The following is a 25,407-nucleotide window of genomic DNA, read 5'->3' on the forward strand; positions in this document are numbered from 1 at the left end:
TGTTCTGTATGATATGATCTTTCTAATTTTAATTCCAAATTAGAGATTTAACCCCATTTTCATGGTCCACTGAACATAGAAAATGATAGTGCGGATGGGGCATCCGTGTACTGGGGACACATTCTTGTTTTATTATGCACTGAATTCATGAAAGTTTCTTCTGCTCTGTGTTATTTGATATTTCTAATATAAGTATTAAAAATAATTAAAGTGTGAAATTGTTCATCTGAATTGCTCTTAGACATAAATTTGATTATATGTTTTACCTCATTGGATCCTATGTTTTCTTTGATTTATCTTAATTTAGTATTCTTCAATGCTCTTCTATAGCCTCTTATCTGTGTTATGATGCTATCAGTAATATATGGGAGAAGATGTCAAATCTAAACAACATTTATAGTCTAATACAATACTCTGAAGTGCATCTTCAAGTTAATTAACTATTTAATGATTCGATCTTTGGTGCATATCGAAATAAAGTTTCTATCTATCGAGGTTGGTCATTGTCTGAGACATGAGGATTAGTTTTGTTTTAATAACCATATTTGGTGTTAATTCTGGTAAGAATTTTTCTTTTTCTTTTTATTATTGTGGCAAAGATAAAACGCGACTACAGTCAATAACAAATAGCATTGCAAGACCATGAAATTGTAGCTATTCTTAGTATACTAATACTGATTATGTTTAAGATTGCTTTTAATGAAAGATTATGCAATATGAGCTAAATGCTCTTCCGTAAAACTTTCAAAATCATGACTTTTCGGAGCAGTTTTTTTCAATAAACAATATTCTGAATAAACAAAATAACTAAACAAAATATTGCAGCATAAATACTAGTACTTGATATTGAATTAATATGTAGTCGACTATAGAAAACTTATAGGAGTCCAATTCTGAGTTAAAAATAAACAAATGAGTAATTTTAACACTTTAATTTTGTTTCGTTCTTTCCTAACTCTTTCCGCATTCTTAGCACTTATAAAACTAGAAACCAACGAGTGTCTAATGGTTGCAGCAAATACTTTTATATTTCTGGCGACTGTACGATGCCGCTTTCAATATATTTATTCTAATTTAATTTAGTTAATTTTTTAAGGTTGCTATCTCATTGACATATATCCTATATATCTTTTTTTATTCATACTGGTCATCGCATGCCGTTTTAGAATACAAGGAACTTCTTAGTATTATGTACATGTTGTTTAAGTAAACTAGCTGGGGTTTCTTCTCATATCATGGATTTTAAAATAGCAGATAACAATCGGTCTAGTTCTTAAATAAAATCCGCAAATTTTGAGAGTATTATGTAATTCATGTATAAGACTTGTCATTTTTTGCATTGGCGGATCCAGGGGGTCCGGGGGTTGGAACCCCCCTTTTTTGGCCGATCAATGCATTTGAATGGGGACATATAGTTGGAATGGATGGATCCGCCCCTGTCTTGTTATATGTTTTGTCGTAATAACGTCTGTCCCCCCCTAAAACACAAAAAAAGTTTGATTCAATTTTTCAACGTTGCCACATAAGGTATAAGGGAAGATAACTCAGATAAAGTAACTTTTATAGTTGAATGTTTTACTGAATTACCAATTTTATTATGGAGCAATAAAACAAGTCTGTTGACTACACATTTTTCATATCTGAAAGCATACATTCTCATATTTCTTTCACAAAATCATATGTATTGAATAAGTTTTCTTTTTATCAATATCACACCAAATTGGTTTTTCCATGCATAATGTATTCAAAATGTTTTGCATAACCTGTAATATTAAAATAAAAAAGCTCAGTGACCCCTATCTAACTAAACATGAATACCCTTGTTTGATGACGGTTTTTTTTTTGTGTTTGTAGTGCTTGGATCTGGATCATTTTGGCAAAAATGGTGGACATATGAAGGAGTTTCTGGTAAGTCTATAATGAAATTTAATATCATAAGGAGAGATGATGTTCCTCATTTTGCAATATCATTAATAATAAAGATTTTAGACACGCCAGGATTAATGCTTACCAATAACAATGAAAAATATACCGGAAGCAATCAAGAATTTGACTTGATCTTACTTTAAAAAAAAAACTTGATGTGGAGGCATCCTCAACCAAGAGTGTTGCTCGCGACGAGTGCTAACCTTGTTATCAATTATAAAAGTTGAAAGGTGAAGACAAATGTATCATTAATACACTGGCGAATTTGATAGAGACTGTTAAGTTGAAATCAATGTGATCTTTGACTTCCGCGAATCAGTTTACTGTCCTGTCATTTTGATATAACCACGGCCGACACTCGGCTAACCGAGAGATTGGTCGGTTAATCTATATTGAGTATGTGGCTATATCGGCGGTGGGTCTGTTAATCGGGTTGGCTAAAGTCTGTTAATCAGGTGTTATCGAGGAAATCATTTGAAATTCTGCATGTTTCATTGTATAACTTTTTAAATATATGTTTATCATAAAAATTATTCATGTCTAACAAAACAATTCAATGTACTGAATCCAGTGGTGTAATTATTATTTTTCTAGCTTCGATGTACGATCTATAAAATGAAAAGGCGTGTTACTCATCAATAAATTTATACACATTTTACACACACAAAATGTACACAAAAAGACACGTTGGTTGAATTTACTTGCATGCGATATTTTGAACATCGAACAAAGACAGGCATTATGTTTGTCAACCAAATTGATATCATCGTGTGAAAAATCTACACAAAAATCTGTATTTTGGTGACATAAATCAATCTTTATTTAAAACCTGGTCTGTTAATGGGTCGGATGTATAAAACCCGGTCTGTTAATTGGTCTGTTAAGAGTTATGAATGGCAATAAAAGTATAATTTTATTGCTGTATGGGGTGTTATCGGATCAAATGGGTAGGCTCAAGACGAGTGGCTAAAATATACGGAAACAACACATGAGCAATGAAACATAATATATACGGAAACACTGACATGAACAATGAATTTAGGCCATGAATATTGAAAACTGATATAAAAAAGTGTAATGTTAAAGTATTATTATACATCATGTTAAAATGCCATATTTTGGTTGCCTAATAAGAAGGTGTTAATTTACTTTATTATATACTTAGACTAAATAACATATGATTTTTACTGTATGATAATAACATTAAATTAACGTAAACTCCATATTTTATGAATTGGTGCTTAGCGGGCTGATATGAATTGTTTATCACATGCTTCGATTGTTATCACATGCCTTTCCGTAACGTTATCACATGGCATTCCGGTGATACTCGGTAAATTCCGGAAAATACACCTCAATGCTACGTTTTCAGTGAAAAACATTACAAAGTAGTGTACAAAACAATTATTTGAATACTGGAAAGTAAATTGTGTAAAATAATGAAATTGAATTAAAAAAAAAATATATATATAATAAATGCATTTTTTTGATTTTTCTGAAACATGATTTAGAAAGTTACTTTAAAAAAGTTGACTTTTCCAAACAATGTTCATTATGTATATTGCTGAATTATTATTTTTTTGTCGATTCGTCCATATAAAAATGTGTTTTTTTTTCTCTGTTGAGGCATATGATCGAAAGATTTCATATTGAATGTATCTAATTTTGTGTCCGACGTCCGTGAACTTTTTACTCTTTCAACTTCTTTTCGGGAACCACGTAAAAGGATCAATATATGAATCTGTTATTTTTCTCGACTGTTGAAGCATATGATAAAAAGATCATAAAATGTCATTTTTAATATCGCATGTATTATCAGCCCTCGGTCAATATCAGCCCTCGAGCCATGCGGCTCTTGGGCTGATATTGAACCTAGGGCTGATAATACATGCGATATGAAAAATGACATGTAATAATCTGATACTATCACATGGCTGAGCGGGTGACAATATTTTTGGAATGTCACCCTCTCGGCTAGACCAATCAAAAATCGGCAGTTTAAACGACAATGAATTGAATCTACATCAAGTTATTTTATAGACAATCCTTAAAGTTCTAATTTACTATACAACGAAGCGTGGAACGACTCAAATTTATTTCTTTAAAAATTGTTGGAACAACGCATTTCACTTGTTAATATTTTTACTTTAAAACCTATAAATCATTGTGTGTTATGCTTATTGCTGATATTAAACGCATTCGTTCACCATCGATGGGTTTCAACTGGTGATGTACATTTCATCATGTTCATTGTGATGTATATTTCTCAGCCAGATATGAGGCCTTTTGAAAGGGGTATTTACCCAAAATTTAAATAAAATAAATAACAATAACAAAATAACAACAATTGAAAATAATTTTTTTCTTGATAGCAGAGCTTTTTTCCCGTTTCGGGCCTAATCCTTGTATCGTTTATATGTCAAGTCAATGCACTTCTATTGTCTATTTACTTCACTTCTGATGATTTTCAGTCAAATACCCGTTACGCTGTCAAGTACGTGACTACATAGAAAATACTTTATAATAAAACTCATCTGTTAAAGAAAATGATGATAGGACATTCATTATAAGAAATCAAATATCACATAGCTGAGAGGGTGATAGAGCAGATCGGTATCCCTCGAAAAAAACATTGTCAGCCTTGGCTTCGCCGCGGTTGACAATGTTTTCTCGGGACCCAATCTGCTCTATCATCCTCTCAGCTATGTGTTATTTATATCTTATCACATGATATTTGTTACGGATACGGATAAATTTTTAAGATGTTTCATTAAATTGTTATAATTGAACTTGTTTTCCCTCTCTTCTGCAACACTTAAATATGTGATAAATAGCTTAAAGATTATAACATGTTTTTCCATATTTGCCCTGGTATCATCCCTCGACCCATATCGGCCCTCGGCTAAAGCCTCGAGGCCGATATGGGAGTCTCGGGATGATACCAGGGCTAATATAGAAAAGGGCCTGTTATAATCTATACATATTGATTTCATCCAAGAATGGTCTCATATATCATGTGGATTCTGTTTAGGTTGTCATGAATAACACTAATTTGTATCTAAATTGGTATTAACCAGTATATAAATCAGAGATAAACGTCGTAATGTAACTAAACATCAGTAAGTAAAATATATTGGGATGCTAGAATATATAAAGAATAAAGAAATAATAATGAGTAAGATAAAATAAAATGTAGAGAAAAGTAACAGACAATTTAAAGAATATAGAAATAAACAACACCCCCAATCCGGACCCTCATTGTATACACGAGAATCTGGATGGAAACACAGAATATATAGAATAATAGATAAGGACAGTAGGAAGTGATGCATTAATAAAAAAAGATACAAAAATAATAATAACTGTTTGAGAATAAAGACATGAAACACCCCTGGGTGTTGAAACAGTAACGGATTGCTATGTACTCATATTGGTAATAAATGCTAAAAGTTTACATGCGGACAACTGCAGTGCACTTATGTAGAAAGGAACTAAACGGAATAAAATTAATTAAAACTTAAGATAACCAAATGTAGCTGCATTCGCTCCTTTCCATTTACTTCTTTAGACTGATTTGTAAACAACAGATGATTCAGTAATAGAAGAAAAGAACCAATCGGATGATGTTGACGATTTAGAGTTTAACATCCAGTGACAAATATCATGTGCATATGAGAACGACTACACGTTATATGTACCATGTGTTATATTAGAAAGACACTTTCGGACGGATTTGAGAACGTGCTACTTTGAACAGACACAAAAATTAAGGCTGAAGAAAACGTTAATAATAGATTCATGCATATTCCAGCAGGCAATCCATATCCATATATTGAAGTAACACACCTTTATAAAATGCAAAGGAAGTAAAAATAAAAATGTTCTTACTAGAAGGATACTGTTGCAGCGTATTGTCATTTTTTTTTACTCAAGAGCATCTCATTCTTAACTTTTTCAAAGGGAAAATATAAAGGTAGCACAACTATTGTTGTGGCTAAATAACTCTTAACTGACACAATTTCAATTGTCCAACCCATTAACAGACTTTATTCCCATAATGTTCACTAAAACGTGGTATTACTCACGTTATATTACAATTATGAAATATTTACTAATTTCAATTTATATTTTAGAACCAAAGTACGATTTTGTGTCCTTTAAATGATATCTAAAATTGTTTTTTTCGCCTTTCATTACAAAAATTGCTATGCGTATAAGCATAAATACTACATACTTGCGCGACGCCTTTTAGTTTTACTGAAAACTGCGCAGACTATGAAATGTTTTTACAGTTGGAAAATGTTCTATGATATATATCATTTTGTCAGACACTTTTCTTTTTTTGATTTGATTCTTATAATGTACCTAAAATCTGTATATTAAATAGATTTTAATATTAAAATTGTGCGTTTTACTCTTAACAGACGTATAACCAACCCGATTAACAGACCAACCGCCGATATAGCCGCATACTCAATATAGATTAACCGACCTATCTCTCGGTTAGCCGAGTGTCGGCCGTGATAACGGGGATATCATTTTGGTAATTGAATATAAACAAAATTGACAATAGTTTTGCTCGTTTTTACACTTACATAATTATAAATCATTGCACATCATATGACCGCTTGTACTATTGTTTGTCCATATTCAGTGAACCATGAAAAAGAGATCAAAAGTAATACATAATCTGACAATTTACCACATTTCTATGTGCATTGCAGCAATTCAATTCAATTCTTTATTACTTTGAGCAAATGATGCTCATCAGTACAAATATAATATATATGTAAATACAATAAATCATAAATAAATACAACATACATAACTGATAAATGAATACATCCGAGAAGAATAATGATCTATATTAAGTATTGGTAACTTAACATGTTTGTTATACGTTTAAATGCATGAAAAAGAAATTTACAAAGGTTACATATGTCTTTTACATTTTCTGTGCTCAACAACTGTATAAGCTTAACTGACGATGGACGCTTATAATAATATGGCTTAATATACTGTCTCCTTATTGCATTATAATAATTACACTGTAAAATGAAATGAAACTCGTCTTCTATTGTATTTAAAGTACAGAGAGTGCATTTTCTTTCAAATCTATTAACACCGTGATATCGTCCTGTTTCAACAAATAAGTTATGTGAAGACAATCTTATTCTCGTTAGACACACTCTAAAATTCACATGTTTAGTAAGGTAAAATTGTAAATAAACATTATTTACACAGTATTTATATAAAAACACTTTGGCGAGCCATCCAATAATTGATTCAAGTATTGATTAGCTTGATCAAATATTCTAGTTTTGATCAAATACGTAGGAGTGTCATTTACAAATAAATTATCTTGGTTATACCAGAAGTCATCCAGACCCAAATTAAACAATAAATACTTCAGTTGATAAATCCAACTATTTCTGTTATTACATTGATTCCGTGCCTGTTCTTTGTAACAATTTTAAAGAATACAACTATTCGTTGATCTTATAATATTATACGATCTAAGATGTATCAAAGGATATCTACCAAGCTCATAATACACCAATACATTCGTTGAACATTCGTTTGACACTTAAAATATTTTTGCAAAAATCTAACTGAACTTTTCAATATTCGGAGCTTTATGAAATCCGCATATCTCACTGCCATAGCATAAAATACTACTTATATATATATGTATCAAACAAATTAAGGTATATGAAAACATTCAAATATAAGGATGATACTTTTGATTTCAAGGCAAATACAGCTTTCCTGCTTTGCTCAGCTAATTGTTTTTGAGTTTTTAAAAAAATTCCGTTATAATTCAACAGAATACCTAAATAACAAAATTCATCAACAATGTCAATAACATTACCATCAAAATACCACTTTTCTTCAACCCTCACATTACCACCATTTCTAAATACCATAATTTTTGTTTTAGCATTGTTCACAGTTAAACCCCATTTTTGAGTGTACAATAAAAGTGTGTCTAACATATCTTGTAAAACTTTTACAGAATCAGAAAATAGTATCATATCATCGGCATACATATCACTGAACTAGTATATATTTGTTTAGGGGCCAGCTGAAGGATGCCTCCGGGTGCGGGAATTTCTCGCTACATTGAAGACCTGTTGGTGACCTTCTGCTGTTGTTTTTTCTATGGTCGGGTTGTTGTCTCTTTGACACATTCCCCATTTTCATTCCCAATTTTATGAGCAAAAATAAAGACAATTCCTGCACTTCATACGGTACATTACCGTTATTTAAAAATTCCATTTCAAAATCGTTCACGTACAATGAAAAAAGAATTGGAGAGAGTACTTCCCCTTGCATTAAGCCAACTGTACTCGTGAACTGCTCTGAATAAAAACCATCAATTCGTACACATGATTTCTCATTTGAATACATTAATTGACAATTAAACAGGTTTCCACAGATTATTTGGTATATAATGTTACATGTTAAAAGTTAGATCATAATAAATATGTGTACACAGTTTCATGTTGATGTGACCACAAATTTATGGTAAATTAAAGTACCTAAACTGCAAATTTTAACATGACAAAGGATGGACAACCAAACAGACGAAAGCAAAGTAAATAAATATAATGACTCTATACTACCGCAGGTTGGGGCATATACCATATGCATTATTGAACACTACATTCAAGCTTTCTAGTAGTCAATCAGTGTTAGTAAATAAAAACTTATACAAAATAGTTTGATATAATTGTGTGTATTGGTTACAAATCGCCATATATATACTAACTTATCCACTTGTAAGATTATGTACAGTAACTTTATCAAGCATGTCTGTTTTCTGTTAAAGGAGCAGAAAACTGGGGTAAAACAATAGACGAATGGCTGATATGTTCTAATGGAAAATTCCAGTCTCCAATAGATATTAACACAAGTCATTTATTGTATGATCCTAATCTGGATCCGTTTTATATTATTCCCAGAAAAGTAGGTATAGCTTGTTGTTCGGTGTGAGCCAAGGCTCCGTGTTGAAGGCCGTACATTGACTTATAATGGTTTACTTTTATAAATTGTTATTTGGTTGGAGAGTTGTCTCATTGGCACTCACACCACATCTTCCTATATCTATAAATCATGGAAGCGCATATGGTACACCCCTAGTAAAGTTATTTTGTTGCAATTAAGTCGGAATTCTAAGTTATGTTGTGTTTTATAAGCTGGAATTAAAGCATCATGTTGAAGTCATGTAGAAAAAATGCATTACAATGTTGACTTGTTAATATAATTGTAATGACATAGTAATGAGAAGTCGACTTGATTAATTCGAGAACTTGGTTATTTGACGATGAGGTAAAACCACTTACGTTACCATTTTGAGAAACATAGTTCAATTCTAAACCGATTTCTATATGTCGTGTGTTTAACGTGCTTCGGATAAGTGTCGCTATCCATAGAGTTAAAGTTCAAAATAATCATAATAAGTTCGAGTTGTTGTACAGAGTTTTTTAGTATGAAAAAGGGGAACGGCAGACAAAAATCAGGAAAAAGTACTAAACAAATATTAATATTTCGGACACCAGGGGGACGTTCATCCCAACATCACTTCGTCCGGCCCTTTATTTTGCTTAGTTATCAAATGGAAGCAGTAGTATAACAAATTCGTGAAGGATTTCACGGAACCCTTTGTCACGCCTGAAATTGTTGCTGTCAGTGTAAAAGTAAAATGTTGACTATAAAAAGTTCATGTTTCTGTTTTTCTGAAGATTTTGTAGGTGCTTTATTTTGATCTAAAAGATTAACTCCTGTACAAGTTTTATAACAATTCATCGAGGTTAACAAATTTATACAGTCAAAACAGTTTAATTCGATAACAAGTCAAGTAAAAGTTAACAACTATATATCACTGTTTGATCTTCCACAATGAGAAAAAAAACCCTTTATCGTGAAGTAAGATATATGAAGATCCGAAAAATGTAAAAAATCAAAAACAAATCGAACGAGAACCTAACGATCTAAATGTCGAAGACACTGGAGCCACAACCAACGACAGAATATGGGTTTGCTGTGTCTATTTTCCGAGACATTAATGTCACAGGCTCGACCCAATTCAAATGATTAGTACTGTATTGTCAACTCACACTAAAGTTTTATGGGGAAACGATGGATAATATGCATGTTCCAATGGTCGTAGCCACAATCCCGTCTTTGTGTTATTGTTCTATTATGACTTTTGTATTCTTATTTTTCATTTTTGCTCATATGCTTTGTCTCTATGCCTTTTTATGTTTCTTTTTTACATATGACGTGGATCTGTACTTATACATACCGCCATTGTGTTATTGTGTCATGGTAAATGTTTGTTTACATATTTGTTTGTGTTTATAACTATTAAGATATTAACACAATATTGACTGCTGTACCCCTATATTTTACATTTTTTTACCTATTATTTCTGTTTGTTTTGTTCACACATCGTTGTCAACATAATGGAATTGTATGCGACTGCCATACAAGTGAGACTAGCTATACAATAACTTAAGGTTTAATCCACCATTTTCTACATAAGAAAATGCCTTATCAAGTTAGGAATATTACAGTCGTTGTCGGCCATTCGTTTGATGTGTTTGATTTTGATTTTGCCATTTGATTACGGGCTTTCCGTGTTGAATTTTCTTCGGATTTCAGTATTTTGTGATTTTACTTTTTTTTTCAAGTTGTACTTTCACGAATAACACAACTGGTGACTCGCATCGAGCTGGATCTGTTCACTCTGATATTGATCGATATTAGCACCCGATATTTCTCACGGGCGTTGCCGGATGAATTTATATTGCCTAGTAATACCGATATATTGAGTGATCAAGACAACTGTAACTGATTTTTATAGTTTTTGTTGTGCTGTTACATGGCTGTCCCATGTTAGGGTTGAGCGCACACAGACATGTTCGATACTGAGTTGTCGCTGGTTCATGTGTTTCATAGTTATTGTTTTCGTAAATTGTTTTGTTATAAATAAGCCATTACATATCTTGTTTGAATTGTTTCAAATTTCCATGTGGTGGCATTTTTTAGCATCCTTTACGATTTCTTGAAGGCCGGACGGCTGCCAATAATAAATGCATACATCCACTTCATTTAAACTCTGGTTGATAATTTCTCGTTGGCTATCACACCACATCTCCTAACTTTATTCAATAGTGGCGTCGGCGTCTTCGTTATTTAGATCGTTAGGTTTCTCGTTTGATTTTTTTTCACATTTGTCATTTCGGGATCTTTCATAGCTTATTATGCGGTAACTGTTTTGCTCATTGTTGAAAATCAAACAGTGACATATAGTTGTCAACTTCTCTGGATTTGATGAAAGTTGTCTTATTGGCAATCATACCACATCTTATTTTTTTTTTTAAATTTTTGCAGTAAATATAACCGAATTAAACTGTTTTGTCCTTATAAAATTGCAAACCTCAATGATGAGTATAAATAGAACGTCTACATGAGTTAATCTTCTAGATCAAGATAAAGCATCTACAGAAAAACTATCTTTTACATTTTGTATGTTACAGAAAAATGATTTTGTTATACTCAACCTTACACTTTTACACTGACAGCAACAATTTCAGGCGTGACAAAGCATACCGTGTAATCTTTCACGATTTTTTTCTAATACTGCTTCCATTTGAGAACTAAGGAAAATGAACGATTGTTTATTTTTTTAGAATTTTTTCAGATTTTGTCTGCCGTTCCCCTGCCCTTTTTCATACTAAATAACTGTGAACAACCACTCGACCTTTAATTGTTTTGAACTTGAACTCAATGGATAGCTTCGAACATCAGAAGCACATTAAAAAAAACCAAACTGATATTGACATCGATTTAAAAATAGACCTATGTTTTTCCAAAATAGTCACGTGGTTTTACCTCATCGTCAAATAAGCAAGTTTTCAACTTCAGAGGCGGATTTAGGGGGGGGGGGGCAGGGGGCCCGGCCCCCCCCCCCCCCTTTTTCAGGAAAATTTTGGTTGGTAATATAGGAAATCGCTGAAGCGTTACGGAATCACCCCCTCCCCCTTTAGGCAGTCAGTGGGCCCCCTCTTATGAACATTTCTAGATCCGCCACTGAACTTAATCAGTAAACAAATTCAATTCAACATATCGACTTCTTATTACTTTGCCATTACATTTATTCTAGCAAGTTACAATGCATTTTTTTTCTTCATTATTCCGACAAGTTGACTCCACATGAGGATTTGATTCCATCTTTAAACACACAATGCAACATATATATACTAATAATTCCGACTTATTAGCAACAAAATAACTTTACAAGGTTGTGTACCAGCTTCCATATAAATGATAACATTTGTTCAGATAAGTTTGTACTACATATTCTATTTGATATGTATATGTGTACATACATGTATGACGTGCCAATATGAAAATGAAAAAGATGTGGTTTAGTCCCACATGAAACAAATATCAAATGACGTATAAGTATACAAATATTTTAGATTTGATAATTTATAAATACATACACAAAATGTAATAAAACCTGAAAAAAAGAGGATGTGGTATAATTTCCCAAAAGACAGCTATCAATTGACAAAGATGTAATATGTTATCATTATTAAATAATTTATATTTCATCGAATTGTTCAAAGCCTGAAGATTAAAACAATTTTGTTATGCAAAAATGAAAATACAACCGGATATGTGTAGGAATAATGGAGAATGCAGAGTATACGTCAATTCAATTTTGTTGTTCTCCAACAAAAGACCCATGTCTATGCAATTACTAAACTGTTGATCGTTGAGACAAATTTAGAAAATCAGGAATTTGACGGCAAGCAAAATAAATGTGCATGTATAAGTTATGGCATGATACTAATATTATAAAACACTTTAAAAAAATGGCTTATAAGTAAGATACACTTATTTGGATATTTTTAACTATGAATATTTCTTTCACACAAATAATTTTTGTGTATATACACAAATAATTTATTTAAAATGGCTGACTATATAAAGCATTTGGTATAAAGTGTTGACGCAATATATTGAATTGAATGTCGAATTTAAGACCTGAAATACTATATGGATGACTTTTAAATGTAGGTATCTGGCAACATAACGAACACTGGACGTGGGATTACTGTTGATGTTGAGGATGGTCCTATTGTTTTCTCAGGACCCTTGAAATATAGACACAAAATAGCACAGCTAAAAGTCCATTTTGGTCGTAATCACAGTAAAGGCTCAGAGCATTCCATTGATGGGAGAAGTTTTCCAGCAGAGGTTACTATTTACATTATTCCGTGCATACATAATTAAAAGGTTGTCCATTCTAAGAATCGAATCTACAACACATCGATTTATTAATAATCATAATGAGGAATGTAATATCTGTCCAGCAGAGGTTACTATTTACATTATTTCGTGCATACATAATTAAAAGATGGTTCATTCTAATAATCGAATTTACAACACATTATTTATATATTAATAATCATAATGCATGAATGAGGAATGTAATACCTGAGTTACAACCAACAATATGTTATTGTATATCAATAGTTTTAAATGCGCCGCTACAAATGGCTTTGCATGTAAAATTGTTCTAGATTCTTTAGATGTTGTGAAGCAAAACGCAATAAGCGTTTGGGAAGAGCGTATAACTCATTAGATAAACCCGTACATAGACTGCATTACCTTGTCCGTCTATAGACGTATGGCTACACCTTTGCCTGGTGAGTTTGCAACCTTTATTTTAGATCAATCACATAATTATGAAAAACATAAGAACATTTACATCAAAAATGTCTAAAAAATATCATGGCAGATCCAATTTAAAATATCCATTGGACACAAGCTAGGTAATCTTATCTTACCAGCAACAGCATTGCCCCAGTGGTATTGTTATGAATGTATATTACATATTTTGTATAACGCACATAGGAAGGCAAATTCGTATTTTGAATCTTCCTATTCTATTTTCAGATACATTTGATAACATATAATGTTGATCTCTATCATAACTTGTCACAAGCTTTAGATTCATTCCAGGGAGTTGCTATCATCGCTATTTTCTGCAAGGTAATAGTTATTTTATTGAAAATTTGAATTCATCCATACTTAAAGTAGGTGTTACATACTGTTTTATCGAGGATTTGTAAATTTACAAATCAATGGATTTATGAATGCAATCGTAATTTATTCGTTCCTTTTGGTGGTTATGTGACATGCTTCATATTCAGTTTCCTTATCCACTAGTAATAAATTAGGGGGCAAGGGGTTAACTGTTATGCTGTTATGGGGCAAATCTATGTTATCTGTTATTTTGAAAATAAATTTGCTGTTAGCTGTTATTGTCTTATTCTTTGTTAGCTGTTATTGGGCTATTAGTTTTTTTGTTATCTGTTATTGTGATAATGTATTTGTTGTTAACTGTTATTGAAAATTGGAATGTTAGCAATTTTATTTTTGACAGTCAATATTCGGTATAAATTGAAGATCATTTGACATTGGGGTCTACCACTACTAATATGTTTGTCCCGTATTCAGAGAAGGATTCCATTAACATTTAACCATCACAGAAGTGAGTTCCAGGACAATTCAATTAGAATTATCTTAATTTTTTGTATGAAAATAATGTTCCTTGTTTCCCGTACGAACATATTAAATCAAAACAATTCTTAATATGACAAAAAGGAAAACATATGGCCAGGAATATCTGACAAGGATCTCAATTAAGGACTAGGTCCTAACAACCAGTTAACCTTTTATATAATATGGTACATAGACTCAGCTCTGATTCTTTTCAAAGCAGAACCAAATGCATTGTACAATGAAAGTTCCAACCATGTACTTGGGTCCGAAGCTGCACATAACTCATTACAAACAAAGATTTCTTTCGTTTCAAGCCATTGTTTCCCTACTAAACCATGTATTCTACTTACTAGTACACTTGGTACAATCAAAAACCTCAGCTGATAAAAAATTGTTCAAATAATGCCTTTGAAAATAGTGGAATACATTTCTTTTGGAGTGTCAAAATTCGTTCGAAGTACTTGATAAATTGCATGCTTATAATTGGTGCTTTTGATTTTGCTACCTATATACCACTTTGCCTCATTGTATTATAAAGAAAAATTCACACACCTCATTAAATGGTCATTTAGAAAAAGTCAAAATATTCAAACTCTTTTAGGTCATTTTTTGTATTAGCAACAAAGGGAGCTTCAGTCATTATATATAAACAATACACCAACGTTTCATGAGAACTGCTGAAAGCATTTTTTTAGTTATTTTTGAAAACTAGAAAATACCGCCTTTTTCTTATGAATAAAATCCCTTAACTCAATAACATAAAATCTAAAATTAATAAAAATCGAAAGGGAGTTTACAACAATAGATATAAACATTTCAGCAAAGTTTCATGAGAACTGCTGCGACATTTCTGTGTTAATGTCTGAAAACTGGAAAATCCCCCCTTTTTAATTAATAAAACCCGTTAACTCGGAAACGTAAAATCTAAAATTTATAAAAATTGAAAGTGACCTCATGTTAATAGATATAAACAATTCACCAAAATTCCTTGCTTTGTGAAAGCATTTTTGAGATATTATCAGAAAACTGAAAAAAAAACCGCCAATTTTATTGAATAAAAACCCATTACCCAGAAACTTAAAATCTAAAATTTATAAAAAATCCAAAAAGGGAGCTCACGTCAATAGATATAAACAATTTCCCAAAGTTTAATGCAAATTGGTTAAAGAGTTTTTATACGCCCGTCAAAATTTTGACGGGACGTATTAAGGTATACAAATGTCCGGTGTCCGTCCGTCTGTCTGTCTGTCCATCCGTCTGTCCGTCTGTCCGGCGTAAACATGTCGCACCGCAACTTGAGAACGACTTATCCAAATTTCATGAAACTTAATATAGTTGTTTCTTCTGATGGTCAAATGATCTGTATACATTTTGGTGAAAATAAGATTTAAACTTTTTGAGTTACGGCACTTTGTAACTAAAACAGGGGTGTGGTTTTTTTTTCACATGTCGCACCGTATCTCAAAAACCTTTCTTGATTATTGCATAAAACTTTACACACTTCTTAGTTATATTAATCTTAATATCTGTATAATTTTTGGTGATGATTCAAAATTTCATTTTTGAGTTATTGAGTATTTTGTAAAAAAGGGGAGGTTTTTTTTACATGTCGTGCCGTATCTCAAAAACGGTTTATGATTATTGCTTAAAACTTTTCACACTTCTTTGTTATATTAATCTTAAGATCTGTATACTTTTTGGAGATGACTCAAAATTTTATTTTTTAGTTATTGAGTATTTTGTAAAAAAGGGGAGGGTTTTTTTTGTACATGTCGCACCGTATCTCAAAAACAATTTATGATTATTGCTTGAAACTGAACACACTTCTTTGTTATACTAATTTAAAGATCTGTATACTTTTTGGTTTGATTCAAAAATTTGTTTTAGTGATATTTGTAAAAAAAAAAACAGGGTGGGGGGGGGGGGGGTGGGGTGGGGGGGGGGGGAGGGTTCACATGTCCCGCCGTGTCTCAAAAACAATAAATGGTTATTGCTTAAAACTTCCTCAGAAACTATTTATGATTATTGCATAAAAATTCCACACAAGACGTCGGGCGTATCATGCGCACTTGGCGGAGCTGTTTATTGAGTTAATGTCCGACATGTTGACAACAGACGGACAACAGCATACCATTATACGTTCCGTAAAATATTATAATATATTGAGTAGTAATTAAACACATTCTAGATACATAAATTAATACTAAAAACATAGTCATAGAAAATGGAATGCATTACAAAGGATTATATCCGTTATAAGAAATACTGATTTGTCAAAGACCGAATTATTTTAATATTTCATTTTAATTCCTTGTTATCTGTTATGAGCCAAATCAATTTGCTGTCTTGCTGTTATTGGCACCCTCCTTGCCCCCCTCATAAATGTATTGTAATGACTGTAGTGAAGGATGGGTACACCTTTATAAAAAACATTTTGCACAAAAAATGATCAATTGCATTAGCTATATAGGCTAGATACATTTGTGATAATTCCATTCACATAATTCCTTGTGTGACTACATGCAGTACATGTATCCGACTGTATGGAATTTCTTTGAACAGCATACGATTATTAACTTGTAAATTCTTATAGGCTTCTCTAACTTATATCAAATAAAGCGATGAATATGTAGTATAATTGACATTTCAAATATTTGCATATTTCCAGTATGGTGTTCCAAGTAATGAGGCTTTTCAACTTATGTCAAAATATACAGAGATTGTAAGACTAAAAGGTAATAACAACATTAATGATTTATATGATTTTAAACTCATGATAACATAACAATTTTACTGTTAAATATTTTTGCTAACGCTATTGTTACGTTTCGGAAATGTACAGTTTAATTTAAGGGAAAGGCGCCCAGCAGAAGGCTAAGGCGCATCAAAAGAAGTGTGACGGAGTACCAAAATTTCACCTATTTAGCAGTTTTTATCACCTACATATAATTAAGATATAAGAAACAGACAAAAATTACCGTTCTGTGTTTATTTTTGTAGATGTAACTTTATTTACTATTATATATAGTTCCACACATTTTATTTTGAGTCTAACGTAATCATAGAAAATAGGTTTGAACCGACCTCTAACCGAGGTATCAAAGTTGCTGTATCGAGGACGGAGTACCTAATGCGTAATAACACAGCTGTAAAAATAGAACAACTGATGTTTGGTTTTTCTCTCCAAATTTTGGAACAATTTGACGTCGATCTATGCAAGAAATAAAAGTTTTTAGCTCTGTTGAGGAAGTACATAAATAACAATTTATGATAAATGCCATAATTGTTAAGTCTCTAAAAAGCACATATGAGATGGCCTTCGCTTTTTAAAAAAGGTGAAACTTGGATATTCTGTGAACCGTGACGTTTACTTAGCTTGAATGCGTGTGTAGTTTTCCAGTATTAGACAAGTCGCATGGGCAAGAAACAATTTATCGTAATTTTCAAAAGTGGAAAAGTAAAGTTATATATATGGGATGATCTTTTTTTTTTTTTAAATTTGACGATGCAAATGTTTTAAAAATTGTTTAAAAAAAATACTTAGCAACTGTTTAAACCAAACAGGCCAAAGGACAACAATATCCGGAATACCATTAGAGATTTTATTTCCAAATACTGACCAGTATGTGACATACCATGGTTCACTGACAACACCCGGATGTTCAGAATCTGTCACATGGATTGTCCTAAACCGTCCGATCAATGTCAAACAAGAACATGTGAGTATTTTGTAAACTGATTTTAAATCTAAAGTAGTCCAAGAAAAAGAACATTGTGTGTAGACTTTCCTTAAAATAGATATGAACCACTTTTGTATACAGAAAACAACGGTAAGTTGGAACCCAAAAAGATAAAATATCATATCGGTATCAAATTCAAAACCTGCAATGCACTATGAACTTCTTGGACCGAAAGTTTGAAAATGCTTAAAACGTGAGCGAGGGAACTGTGAAAGTCTTGTGAAAAGTAGGTACGAAATCACGCAATGGACTTTGATTTGAAAATTATCGACATCTCAATTTACCATAAGTCTACAAGTACCAAAGCAATCATTTATAGGAAAATTATGAATGATGTTTTAGTGCTCATGCAGTTAACATCATTATATGATGTAAATCATGTATACTATGAAACCAATTCTTTTTATCAATATAGGTGGGGTGAAGAGGTCAATTTCTTCACACAAGGACCGTTTTCATTATGTTTTTCAATGATCTTTACTAGAATTCAAAGTTACACATCCTAATGTGCATGTAAAATTTTAAAGTTCTAACAATTTAAACAAAATCTTAAATATGTTAGAAGACATGGTAATAAACCAAAACCAAATTATGTTTTCTGGTACAAATCAAGTCATTTTGGTTAGCAACATCCTTCGATGCAAAAAAAAAAACAACTAACAATGTGTATCAAAATGTTTTTAACAGCAACATAAGGCACTAAATCGCTTTTTGATTTATGGAAATATCGAGAACAAAATCGTGAAACTGAATGTACTAAGCATATGACATAGACAATTTCCAGCAGGACTTGACAACTTTCAGATTATAACCATGCAAATCAAACAAAAACATGTACATTGGAAACCGGTCCGACCTCTATCATGAAGATATTTTATTAGTTGAATGTCAAAAAAAGAAAACATAAATGGTATTCATTTTATATTTTCAAAGCTCGACAGATTCCGCCACCTGAGTAAAGGAATATTGGGTGGTCCAGAGGCATACTTAGAACATAATGTACGGCCAGCTATGCCTTCTTATGACAGGCTTATCAAAACCAATATAAACTTCTATCAAAAGGTATGTCAAGCTATTATAATGTAGTCATACTGTTTTATTTCATTTGATATAAAGAGCGATATAAGACCTGGGAATCGTCAATTAGACAGCAATCAATCGATACAAAATGAATATATCGACATGACGTTCACTATCCCCTAATAAATTGAACAACATATAAAACAATTTAGCAAACTATTGTTCTTTATTCAAATTATATATATGTACATGTTGGAAGTTTTTCAATTACAAAGTGCAAATTCTATATTTTGCCTTGGGAAAGTCACCAAAAGGCAATCTCATAAATAGGTGGTATATGAAATATTTCATACAAATAGTTTAAAGGAAAACGGTCGCATGCACATCAATATAGAATTGAAGTTACTTGCAGCATTCAAAATATGTGATCTTAATAAATCAATTTGCTATACAATATAAGCTCAGAGATAATTTGATATGCGTTTTTTTTTTTACTAAAATACTACTGCTAATAAAAATAAATAAAAGAATAATAAAAGATATTTATATAATGAAATATATACTAGGAGATATAAAATGACTAGATACATAAACCTGCATATTTTTATTTTTATTGGTTGTATTAAGCTGGGGTCACACATTCACGAATTTTACTGCCGTCCTTGACAGGACCATACCCGATTAAAATTTGTCAAAAGTCTGATCAAGATCCTGTGAATCGTGGATGGAAATCCGATTTGTATCTTTCGCCAGGTAAAATTCGACCGAGTCTGTCACGACTGCGTCCCGATTCTACCGAATGTAATCCGACAGAGATCAGATAGTGACAAGACAGTGAACCGACGCAGACGGAAGTTATCCGTTCGAAAACTGTCGGCATACTCGGGATGATCAGGTACTGTCGGAACGTAATCCTATCACGGTCCGCTCTATCGCATTGCAAACGGCTTTGTCTGGCCTCAGTCGTATTGTATTCTGTTATTGTCGGGACTTCTCCAGATCATTCCCGTTCCACAGGACACCGTCCCGAATACACAGAACATTGTTAGGAATTCGATCCGATACAGCAGAATCTGTCACGACATAGGCACGATTGTAATCCGACTAGACAAAATCGGCTGAGTTTCCCCGAATGTTACGGGACGCACCTAACTGTCGGGGTGCTTTGCCGAACTATTCGGACCCTTCCCGACCAGTAGGAATCTGTTACGAACTAAAACGACTACGTTAAGACAATAATAGGACATTCCAGATAATTGAGGATACTAATCCGACTTTTTCACTTTTCGTGTCGTATCGCTGTCTGATCTCAAACGGGAGCAATAATCGGCAATGTGTGAACCCCGCATTAGACTAGTAGGAAAGTAAGTGTACTTATTATCTAGTCCCTAAAATATCCCCGCTTTTTCACAAAAGAGATGATTTCAGCTTCCCAATTGTGATATATTTGTTCCTTTCATGATTTTCTAAATGAGTTTTTAAGCTAGCAAAGGCCATTAAACAAGAGTTCCAAGTGGTGAAGCTGGTTGGACAAAATGAAATATATGTATTGTTCGTAAACACTATCCCGTCCTAAAATGCGACCTACTGAATTAGTCTTTATTGCCGGGGTTTATACTTACACGAGCAATACGTGAAGCAGGATCTGTCTACCCTTTCGGTGCAAATGAGATCACCCAGATTTATGGTAGGATGGTAGGGTTCATATTGCTAAACATTAGTGATTTGTAAGCTGGTAAGTCTTCTGACCTTTTTTCCCCCATGACATTGTCAGTTCAGTTTTAACTTCTGAGTTTGACTAGTTGTAAACAAGAAATACGTTGGGCTATTCTATGAAATTTACAATACGACTAACACGAGTTAAAAAAGTCAAACAAGCAATTTTTATCCAAATGTTTGGTTGATATGTTTCACCCAACAAAATTATTGGAGGTGAGGGGTTCCAAATCAACCAAAGGCTACGTGTAAGTCTGAAATGACAACGAATGTATGAATGACGGTCGACGGACGAGACATAAAGGCCACACTCAGCAGACAGGTTGTAGTCTGGTCTTGAAAAAAGTATTCAATATATCAGTTCAGCGAAACAGACATTCCGGACAGACATGCAAACCCCGGGGGGGGGGGGGGGGGGGGGGGCTAGGATGAAATTTGAAAAAAATAGGCAGGACAAGAGTGCTGTGTAAAAAAAAAGGCAGGATGAGACACTTTGCAAAAAAAAAAGTCAGGATGACAATTTATGAAAAAAAGTCAGGACAAACTAATAAAAAAAAGGCAGGACCGAATAGAGTGAAAAATAAAAAGGCAGGACAGAGATTACAACTAAAAAAAATGCAAGACAAAATTTTTCATCCTAGCCCCCCCATAAAAATCAAATGGTAGCTCCCTTAGACTGCCTCCTCAAATCAAATGGTTCGTACCTTAGACTTTAAATCTATCTAGAGCACTGACTGGGGATCATTATTTAGCTATCACGCTATTTTAAAATAGTCTGTGGCGTTTGGGGTTAAACATGTTTTCGTAGATAAATGATATTACTGTGGATTTTTTTTCATGAGAGTGTAATAGAGTATTTCTTTCTGTTTGGTTGAATTGTGAAATAGATGTCACTACGTTCTTGTTCAATCCTGTGTCGCTTTAAAGGTATCATGGTTGTCATCCTTAGCCTAAGCAATGTGTTACTGTAATTTGAATTTCAAAATAACTAAGTGACGTTTTATTTAACGCACTGATCAACTCCACCATGTAGCGAATCACATGACTTTGACAATCAGTAAATACCAGCGAAAAATATCTTTATAAGTAAAGAATTGTCGCATGAAAATTAAATACACGGGAAATGGCAAAGTTCACAAAGTCTAGTCTGATAAATCATTTTACAAAAAAAAAAAAAAAAAAAAATCCAAGCAAAAAGGCCCTCTACGCCCCCCTCTGGGTCCGCCACTGATATATGGGAAACCTTTGATTGGTGATAAAAACATCAACAAAATTTGAAAAAAATACAATTGATTTGATGGAGATTATTTATCTAAATATTTTCAATATTTTAGAAAAAAAATAAGTAGGAAAGAAAATATCCTATGTCTCTTGTTCTTTTTTTGATGAATTTACATTTGATTTTTAGATGAGACAATGTAACATGAAGATTAATACGCAGTATGGAAGTAAGTATCTATAGCTTTACAATTTGTACAAATGACCTATTATTATACCCCATGCAACGAAGTTGCGGAGGGTATAATGTTTTTGACCCGTCCGTCCGTCCGTCAGTCCGTCAGTCCTGTTTCTTGTCATCGCAACTCCTCTCAAACCACACAACAGAATTTCACGAAACCTTTTCAGATAATAAGGACATACTATGTAGTTGTGCATATCGACGGGAAATTGCGATTCAATTTTTTTTCTAGGAGTTACGCCCCTTTGAACTTATTTATTTAATGTACTACTGCAACAGTTTGTCATCGCAACTCCTCTCAAACCACACAACAGAATTTCACGAAACCTTTTCAGATAATAAGGACATACTATGTAGTTGTGCATATCGACAGGAAATTGCGATTCAATTTTTTTTCTAGGAGTTACGCCCCTTTGAACTTATTTACTTTAATGTACAAGTGCAACAGTTTGTCATCGCAACTCCTCTCAAACCACACAACAGAATTTCACGAAACCTTTTCAGATAATAAGGACATACTATGTAGTTGTGCATATCGACGGGAAATTGTGATTCAATTTTTTTTCTAGGAGTTACGCCCCTTTGAACTTATTTACTTTAATGTACTACTGCAACAGTTTGTCATCGCAACTCCTCTCAAACCACACAACAGAATTTCACGAAACCTTTTCAGATAATAAGGACATACTATGTAGTTGTGCATATCGACTGGAAATTGCGATTCAATTGTTTTTCTAGGAGTTATGCCCCTTTGAACTTATTTGCTTCAATGTACTTCTGCAACAGTTTGTCATCTCAACTCCTCTGAAAACACACAACAGAATTTCATGAAATTTTGTAGATAATAAGGACATACTATGTATATTGACAGGAAATTATTATTCAATATTTTTTCTTATACAATTTTTTTTCTTATACTTATTTAATTTCTCCAATGACAATGTGTGGACATGGGGTATGTGAGCGTGCTCACTAAGGTTCTTTAATTTCCTTCAGTTTTATTCACGGACCACAGTTCGATTTTAAATAATATGAGGTGAAAAAAAAAACAACCAACAAAATATTTTTTTATACATCATATATATTAATTCTAAAAAAATAGTCTTGATATATCTATGATGAATTTATTTACAACCACTGAGTCGGTGCTATTCCTGGTGTTGACATGACTTAATCATTGATATTCAATTTGGTGGCCTTCGGCTGTTGTCTGCTCTTTGGTCGGGTTGTTGTCTCTTTGACACATTCCCCATTTCCATTCTCAATTTTATAATTACAAAACTTTGGATTTTCTAATTACTAAGTAGTTTCTACTCCAGGAATATATAACCTTAGATGTAGTTGGCAAACATGTCGTAATTTTGTCATCAGTGCTCTTCAACTTCCTATAATTTATCAATTTTAATTTGTTGATTCGATGGTCAATAATGAGGTTTTTTTTTGTAGACAAAAGCTCGTCTGGCGTAAAACAAATCACGTTATCCTGGTATCCGTATAGATGGTTTATTTGTCGTTTTCTTAATCATTAGCTTTCAAAAGAAAATGATCTAAAAGCTGATGAGAAAGGATACACATGCAGTGCAATGCAACATTAACTTTGTCAAACACCTTCTACGAATCTTCTCAGGATACTGACAAGTGTGGGACAATTAATTATTAAATTGTGCTTTATAGTGTAAAAAAGAGAGATTTGAAATGTGAAATGATTTATATATAGAACTGTTTGAATTGAACAATTATTATTGTTTGATATTTGAAAAACAACTATTTTAAGAGGCTTTCTTACTATTATCTTTTTCTTTTTCAGTGGGGCTTCTTTACTCGTGAGGCTGTTATGTTACATAGCAGAAATGACTTGTTCTAAAGGACAGCCATAGTTAGAAAGCAAACAATTGTATATGATAATATCATTATAATAATATTGAATAATTAATTACTATATATATCGCGTGTCTTATTTGTATATTTTAAGTATAATTTTAACAATTGTATTAACATAATAAATCATAGTGTAACAGTGTCAAAAAGTAAGGTTTTATTTGGTACATAAACGTGGGCTGTATTGAATTTTAAAGAATTTCTATAAATCTTTTGACTACCAGATAAGTTATTAAAACATAATGGCTTCAGCTGGAATCACTTTTATTTGTACACTGTTTTCAACCTTTGTTTATATAAATGTCGGTTGTTATGTACAAGAATGGCGAAACCTTACAATGGAAGACATTCTATTTAAATCTGATGTTGTAGTGTATGGAAAAGATGTCGAACATGGAAAATTCCGCAGTCCAAATGATGTAGACAGTCGATTTGTAGTCTATTGTGTCATCAAATCAGGGAAATTTCGAATTCCAGAAAATCTCATCATAGAATCAATTGACGAACAGGAGTTATGTGCGAATGTTGCTTATCAGACTGGTGTAGGGGAGGAGTATATTATCGGACTAACACCTCAACTCAGTGGGTTTATGAAATATGCAAATGTGTACCCATTGCATTCGTCAGCTTTTCCACCTACTGTTGAAAACCTTCAAATATTAAAAGGCATATGTGAACTACAGCAATGGAGTGATCCAGAAAACACAAGTCGGGGGAAATGTCTAAATCTGCGGTCAATAGACGATGAATGTATAAGTTTAACCCCACCACCGCCAACCACAACACAACCACTTCCTGACAGAAATTGGTTTGACCTGATTTTGGATGCTTTTAGCAGAGGAACAAATACAAAAGTGGACTATTTAAACACAATAATTTTGTTATCCATCAGTTTGATGTATATATTATTAAAATAAAAGATCTGTGTTGTTTATCTTCTAGAATAGAAGCTGGTGGCAATCATTCCATCTTCGCTAGACAAGGGTTACGATCCACTCTAAAGAGGAGGGGTGGATTGTAACCCTTGGCTAGCGAAGATGGAATAATTCAGACAATTCCCGAATGATCAGTCGAAAACAGAAA

At 32.7% G+C, this 25,407-nt stretch overlaps 1 protein-coding gene across 1 annotated transcript; it reads left to right on the forward strand.

Annotated features, from left to right (window-relative positions):
- The first annotated feature begins 463 nt into the window (after positions 1-463).
- LOC139485034 (carbonic anhydrase-related protein 10-like) lies at positions 464-25,256 on the forward strand. Its single transcript, XM_071269134.1, has 10 exons — positions 464-560; positions 1,855-1,908; positions 8,759-8,895; positions 13,021-13,200; positions 13,903-13,998; positions 17,180-17,246; positions 18,076-18,230; positions 19,185-19,313; positions 22,396-22,435; positions 24,697-25,256. Exons 1-10 carry the CDS (start codon positions 515-517, stop codon positions 25,239-25,241), a joined length of 1,449 nt encoding a protein of 482 aa, XP_071125235.1. The 5' UTR covers positions 464-514; the 3' UTR covers positions 25,242-25,256.
- Positions 25,257-25,407: the final 151 nt, after the last annotated feature.

This window comes from Mytilus edulis, chromosome 1, assembly GCF_963676685.1.
Source record: "Mytilus edulis chromosome 1, xbMytEdul2.2, whole genome shotgun sequence".
Taxonomy (NCBI): Eukaryota; Metazoa; Mollusca; class Bivalvia; order Mytilida; family Mytilidae; genus Mytilus; species Mytilus edulis.

Excerpts from the sequence above, each read along its gene's own strand:
- LOC139485034 (XM_071269134.1), top strand. The coding sequence starts at position 515 with ATGAGGATTAGTTTTGTTTTAATAACCATATTTGGTGTTAATTCTG. Across the intron at positions 17,247-18,075 it reads AGAGATTGTAAGACTAAAAG|GCCAAAGGACAACAATATCC; the intron begins GTAATAACAACA and ends TAAACCAAACAG. Across the intron at positions 22,436-24,696 it reads GATTAATACGCAGTATGGAA|TGTATGGAAAAGATGTCGAA; the intron begins GTAAGTATCTAT and ends CTGATGTTGTAG.